We start from the raw sequence: 7,561 nt of genomic DNA, 5'->3' as shown, positions 1-7,561 counted from the left end.
TTGAGAATGCACTGCTCACACTACTCGTATTACAGCCTTGCCTGCTGTAAGGAATGTGACAATAGTTACAACAAGCTAAAACATTGGACTACTACTATTAATTTTACAGGCTTCACAAATTTGTGTGATGCAGGTGATTTAAACTGTAACAAAATGTTATTTTTATAGTGAGAGTTTTTACTTGCAAGAAAGTTTTAACCTTTTATTGACTTTGTAAGTACTAGTGCCATTTTAGATCATTTCAAGAGAGCCTAAAATTTGTTTTAAATTATTACTTTATTTAAAACTTTTTTTTGCTAGTATTAAAATTAAAAAATAGTGTTCAATGCCCTCATGAGAATTTCTCCAAAACTGTTGTTTTGGGAAATCCTGAGAAAAAATTTTCATGTAAAAAATATTTATTTTTAGACTTACCATTGACATAGTCAGGATGCTGTAGGTACAAACTGTAGTTCACAGCTGGTCATGGTTTATATTTTGTTACTTAAAGTCAGTTAAATATATATCTCACATTAGGAGTATATTTATATAGAGATTATATCATCCAGAAATGTGGTTTTTAAAATTTTTAATGAAAAAAAGGTAAAAACAGCAGGAGGTGTTTATGTTGGTGTAGTGGTTTTTAGATTATAAAAAGGATATTAAAGAAATATAGAGAAAATGAGCCTGAAAATAAGAGGTCGCTACTGGATAGATGAGGAGAAACTGGCATTTTTTAGGAAATTTAATATATCCAAATCTGTAACCTCTACTTAAAGACAGTCTATCAAAATGTACAATTAAATTATTCTTTTGATTTTTTTTAGTTGATTTTGTTTTTATATGTTCAGACAGTTTACTGGAATAGGTTTTAAACAACTTTCATATTGTTGTTTTTGTGAAATAAAACTTCGCTGATTATTCTTGAACTGTTCTGTCAAATTTACATTTTTTGTACAGTTTTGAGAACAAATTTAACTGTCAATTTAGTCATAATTTAGGATAAACCCAAGAGCATTGAAATGACAAAAAAAGAGTAAAATTTCCTAAACTGAATACCTTTAGACTTTCCAAAACAAAACAACGTTCAAATAAGTAAGATATTTATACAATTATTTCAGAAGATAGACTTTTGTTCTTTGTATGTAAAATTACTTCTGAAAAGTCATGAAAGTTTACAATTTTAACCTTAAAGATCCGTTAAATAATTTTATCAACACTTAGTGTTATGTAATTATTTGTGTATTGTATATTGATGCTTATCCTCTAAACCATTTAAAATGTTTGTAATGATTTATTTCCCCTATAATTTCTTTAATATGCAATGTGGAAATTATTATGAAAATGGTAAGGAAGAAAAGGTATTAAAGGTACATACTATGTATGAGTACAGTGGTGTTTATAGTTTGTGAAATATTGTAATCCACTCAAACTTAAAATGGTATACCAGTATAAATCTATAAAACTACATACTATACCTGTTAGTAGTAGTGTGATTTTAAACATGGCTCGCGGGACTGAAATACCGCTTGACAATCGAGTAGAAACTGATGTTTAGTATCTTAGAGTATGTTCTTTATGAGGCCCGGCATGGCCAGGTGCTTAAGGCACTCGACTCGCAATCTTAGGGTCGCAGATTCGGTTCTCCGTCACACCAAACATGCTCGCCCTTTCAGCCGTGGGGGCGTTATAATGTGACGGTCAATCCCACTATTCATTGGTAAAAGAGTAGCCTAAGAGATGGCAGTGGGTGGTGATGACTAGCTGCTTTCCCTCTAGTCTTATACTGCTAAATTAGGGACGGCTAGCGTAGATAGCTCTCGTGTAGCTTTGCGCGAAATTAAAAAAAAACAAAAAACAAATGTTCTTTACGAGATAGAAGACTGTCGAGTGCATATCTTATGAACTCTGGTTGTAAATGTAGGTGTGAACGTTACCTCAAAAACAGCAAAGTACACATCAGTACAAAGTGTTATCAGTGAACTTGTAGCTGCTAGAAAACCTCTGCTGATAATAGGAAAACAAACTGTGGAATGAACAAGGCTGAAGACATGCGTTCTTTACAGATGAACCGAAATTCGAAATGTTCGAGAACAATCAACAAGTTCTTTTTTCTTCTTCTTTTCGTGACGGTGGAGAGAAAGATAGCATCACAGTTAATGTGTATCTACAGAGAAGCACATGGTGAGGAATTGTTAGAAATCAGTAGATGCATCTCAGCCAACGATGTTGGTGATCTACACAAAATTGATGACACCCTGACTACTGAGGAGAACATGGCTTATTCGGTGGGGATTCGTCTTCCAGCAGGACAACGATTCCAAGCATACAGCAAATGTGGTGAAACTATAACCTGGCGGCAAGGAGACCGATGGGACACTCAAAAATTCTCTATATGAAGATGCTTAAGGATGTATGGGCTTATCTAAAAGTTGAGAAAATTAAAAGGCGACGACGCAACTTGGCTTAATTGTAAGGAGTTATATGAAACATTTGGAAGTATATTCCACAATCGTACATTTATAAACTGTACGGCAGTATGGAAACAAAATTTAATACGCTGTGTAAAGGAAAGGGCTCAAATACAAACTAACTGGTTCACTGTACAACGTATTTGCTTTTATTTTACATTTTCTGTGATAATGTTTTGTACCATTAATAAATTACCCATTTAGTTGCCCATATTCTCTGTGTGACTCTTGTTTGTATGTCCATTATGTGTTTCTATAATTATATCTGTTAGTGGATATGTTTGAATTTTCATTCACTTTGTATTCCATACTTTTAAATTCAAAATAGGCTTTGATTTTTTTTCTGAAGCAAAAGACATTTGCCACTTCGTTTAGTTAACGCTACCTAATAAATATTCTTTGTTAAAGATAACATCCTAAAAATGTTTTAAATGTAAAATAGGGTAGAAATTATTTGTTTTATCTCAAAGATATACAAGGTGCTATCTGCACCAATCTACAGCGGGGAATCGAACACCCGATTAAAGCGTTGAAACTTCGTAATCTTACCGTTGACTCACCGGGGGATACTTTAAATAGAACAAAATCTTTATTTTTATTCGTATACGGACAAAATGCGATTAGCAACTCGGAAATTTCTGTTTATTACAAGTTGTGGAAAATTCGTTAAAAACATTTGTCTGACTATGGAATGAAAGTACCAATTTAAAGATCTATATGCTTCTTGGTCTTCTTTCCCCTTCAGAATATAAACCGGAATATTCATACAACTGCACTCTAATGACCAATTAAAACAATTTATTTCTAGTGGTATCTCAACATACAAGTCATTTACTTCGTTTTTAACAACTGAAATGGAGTAGCACATTATATTAGTTTGTAATATCAATAACTCGGAAAAGTATCCAGAAATATAGATTCAGTTGGAACCAACAATAAGTGATAAAATATATAAATATATCATTTTAACTCCTTTTGACAAAAAAAAAAAAAAAATCAGTTTTTAGTTAAAAGCTTTCTAGAGAATATGACAAAGGTAATAACTATAGTTGGCAAGCAGTATATAATAAACTAATTTTACTTGAAAGCAAAGGTTTTTCTGTAAGTCAAACGCTTAATTCACGAACAGCAGAAAATGGACCCTGTATAATAAACGGACGCACATAGAGGTATGATAACCATATCACAAAATATAATCAAGTGTCCGCTATGCAGACATAAGATGACTGTTTAACAAGAAAACATCTACAACGAAAGTTAGTAAATTGGTGAAACGCGGATCTTAATTTTACGAAGAATGTGCGAGTAAAAAGAAATATAAAGTAACAAGCATTTGTCGTGATTTCTGGACCTTTAGAAAAATGTAAGTAGAACATGAGATGTCAAACATCTAATCTGGCGAAGCGTGAAATGTATGTGAAATTAGTATTTAAGTTAATTTGCCTTTCACAGGTTACTGACAGAAAGAATTTCGCTAAATATCAGAACAGACTTTAAAGTTTTCAGGTTTAATGCCATAACTTGGAGTTGTTAGCACTATTTACAAATAATAATAATATAGATGGATTTTTGGCAGTTACACGTCTCCAGCCTAGATGGCGTGATCTAATTATGAGAAAAAGGCCTCCTACTGTGAGATATGGTAGACAAAAAAATCTTAAATGTATGTTTTCACACTTGTAGTTTAAAGATGTTCATTGGACTAACTAAGGGAATTGCGAGAAAACATCTGTAGTCCGATGTAATGTTTTAAATTCACTTCTTAGACCGATATAGTTAACTATAATGTATATTTTAATTACAAAAAGGCCTATATGTTTATTTTTGTCAGAAACAATTGCTCTATTTAGTATGTCGTTGCTTCTATAAAATAAATACTACACAAACTACCTAAGAAACAAAACATAATTGAATACGATATTACTTATGCTTGTTAATTTCAAGTGCTTTGTATACCTTTCAACGCTATGTTTAAGTTGTATCTAGGAAATATTTTCCGGTTACCAGACTTACGCGACAAAAATCTACTTCGAACGAAACAATATTTTTAGTTAGATGTGTTCATCTTTATGCTTGACTGCAGATGTTGCGCATTACATTATTTTCAGTTGTGATATGTTTTTTTTTAATTTTCCTTTAAGTCTTTTTTTTCTTTTATGCTATATATTCACCTACGGGAATCACACGTGATTAGGAACATTACAGGACGACGAGTTTATAAACTCCTTGGTTAGGGGTAAAACAATCAGCAAAGGCATGCTTCGAACGCGATTGGCCTCTCAATATTCTCTAGGTATTACGTCAGTTTGTGCCAGTAACGAACCTGATGGTATTTTTCCGACACTTCTTCATTCCAATGTTCCTCAGTTTTGGCTCTGCCAAACATGTAGGATCCTAGGATAATTCTTCCTAGACACTTATCTGAAATATTGACGGAATAACAGTAAACAACAACAATAAAACAAAAGAAATATATATATATATATATCAATATTAAATTGAGAATGTGGCTGATACGCGTCATCTATGATTTGTTTTGACAATTAATTTCATGACAGAAGACCAGATAAACAGAGCTGAAAAGAAATCATTCAATATTTCGTTATTGCTTAGCAAATAACCTTGTACATATGTAAAAAAGTACGGCAATACTTAATAATAGGGATTGACAAGGTTTTCAAATAATTCATTCGCCGAAAAACCACCTTATTGAATTCCTAAGCGAAAAACCGACCATCCAAAGTATTAGTTACAATATACTATACGCACATATATATCCCCTAATAATATTTCCAGTATTAAAATTCAAAATTTTCTAAAACAATAACTTTTTCGTCTACTACCTTAGCTACCTACCTACCTGATGAAGTCATCTAGACAGCTTGGACTATCACTACAAGATTTCTCAAGATTACTTGACTGGTCTGTGGATATCCGCTTTTGATATTCCGATAAATATATACAGAGTTTTATAAATGATAATCATATCATGCACTTACTTTTAAACCCAATTCAACCCAACAGATGGTGTTACATATCGATAGATAGACACATGACAGTTTCTAAAGGTAAAGTATATACTTTATACAGGTATAACATAAAGACTTAAACAAACAAGGGTATTTGAAAATTATGAGTTTTAGAATGAAGTAGGGATCCTGCTACAAAAAGTAATAAAATATGAATTAAAACCACAATCACAAAGTTATAAATTATAATCCCTACTTTGGTAGTTTTATACACTTATCTGTAGGCCAAAGTAATGACTACATTTTATAAATTTGTGATCGTGATTTTAATTCTTGTAAAAGTTATAGTTATCAGGAATAGTTTACAGATGTTGTGTCCGTTCCATGGATATATAAAAACTGAACAAGTAAATAGGAAAAAAAATTAACGGAAAATAGGGATCGTTGGTTATTCGTAGAATTGCTATAAGAAGTATACAAAACAAAATTAATGCTGCAACAAAAAGTACACAAACAGATAAAGTGATACTAGTTGGATGGATATTAAAACGAATTTCAATACCTACTTTGGTTGGCACTGTGATTCATATAGCTAAACAAAGTAGTTTAAATCTGAGTAATCAGCGATTAATTTGTCAAAATTTCATTACTTTATGTCACTATTATTTCAATATGTATACACATTTGACTTTGCAGTTTTCAATTATTGTCACGATTACTATCTGTGATGATGGATAAGATACTAAAATTGTTATAAATTTCATATGGCCTTTTGCCAACATTTGATAAATATATGCTAAGAAAGTAACACGCAAAGTTAATAAAAATAACAAAATCTACAAACTGTCATGGATAAATTACTTAACTACATGTATCACATTTACAGTTTCAAAGAATGATGTTTTTAGTCAACTTATAGTTAACAAGAGGTATTTAATAGTTAATAGTTTTGAACGTGAAATAATGCGTCAAAGTGATACATGATACAAACGCACGCAAGATACCAAACGCTTTCTTCTTTTAAAAGATCTGTTCTGAAAAATATTTTCAATTAACAGTTATTAGATATTCATTTCTAATTAAAGTTAAAAAATAAAATAAAATAAACTTGAAGATAATAACAAGATACAAGCAAAAAAAAAAAAAAACAAACGCACACACACACAAACATCAAGAACAACTACAATAAAAACACAAATCCGTAGAATTAGAGGCGTTATTTTTCCATCTAACAAGAACCAGTCTGGAAAACGGTGACTTTTCGAAAAATGAGAAACGTGTAACAAAATACCACTTCCATGGTTGTTGTAATTCTTTATAACTAGAGGCAGTGTTTTGTCTTTCCTGTAAATTGTTTAGCGACAAGAAAATGCAGCTAATTGGTGAAAGTTTCGTTTTTGGCATTATAAAAAAAAAATAGAATCTTACGAGAAAATCAGTTTACACGAGGTATGTCTTATAAAACGCATTGCTGTCACAGTGCTATTTATAACTCCGGTGACTTTCTCATTTGTTGAGAAGAGTTGTAAAAGTATTTGAAAGTATTTGTAACAAGTGATTAAAAAGTAAGTCATCACAATTTAATCATTACATAAAAAAACGTCTAAATGAAACAAATCTTATATATCTATGTAGATATGATAAATTTCCCACTTTCGCCTACATTTAAATTGAATACCTTGCAGAGGGCCTCAAAATTTTGTTGAGACGGCCACTAATATATGATAAAACTCGATTAATTTATTTAAACAGCTAATAATTGATAAAAAACAACCAAATGAAGATGTTATTTTATTCCAACAGCTGATTTTTTTTTCAATATACATCTCGTGTACTATTTAATTAATTCGAAGAGGTACATAATATAATCCTTACTTCATTCTTAGAATTAATATATACAAAACGCCAATCACCAGTAACTCGCGTTTCATCCTAGCAGTGGATATAATGTTTCTAAATAAACCGCTGAAAGATTAAGTGATGTTCTTGTAATTACCATAATAGTAATTATAGTATTTTGACACTTGTATATAAAGGTAAAATCATAAATAATATTCAACGTTAAACTGGTACACAATTAAAAACATTTTATTTAGGCCTATCTATGGCCTAAAAAAAGGTGAGAGGCGTCGACTTTTTTGT

The 7,561-nt window shown here is 31.2% G+C and overlaps 1 protein-coding gene across 1 annotated transcript in view; it reads right to left on the bottom strand.

Annotated features, from left to right (window-relative positions):
- Positions 1–3,796: 3,796 nt before the first annotated feature.
- The window catches only part of LOC106464337 (synaptotagmin-15-like), a 36,104-nt gene continuing 32,339 nt past the window's right edge, over positions 3,797–7,561 (bottom strand). Inside the window, exon 9 of the mRNA XM_013924467.2 lies at positions 3,797–4,871. Coding sequence (XP_013779921.1) covers positions 4,747–4,871 — 125 coding nt within the window. The 3' untranslated portion in view covers positions 3,797–4,746. The remainder of the gene's footprint in view (positions 4,872–7,561) is intronic.

The sequence above is a fragment of the Limulus polyphemus genome, unplaced genomic scaffold (genome assembly GCF_000517525.1).
Source record: "Limulus polyphemus unplaced genomic scaffold, Limulus_polyphemus-2.1.2 Scaffold1621, whole genome shotgun sequence".
Taxonomy (NCBI): Eukaryota; Metazoa; Arthropoda; class Merostomata; order Xiphosura; family Limulidae; genus Limulus; species Limulus polyphemus.
The sequence above is the reverse complement of the archived record's forward strand: the minus strand, read 5'-3'. Positions and strand labels throughout refer to the sequence as shown.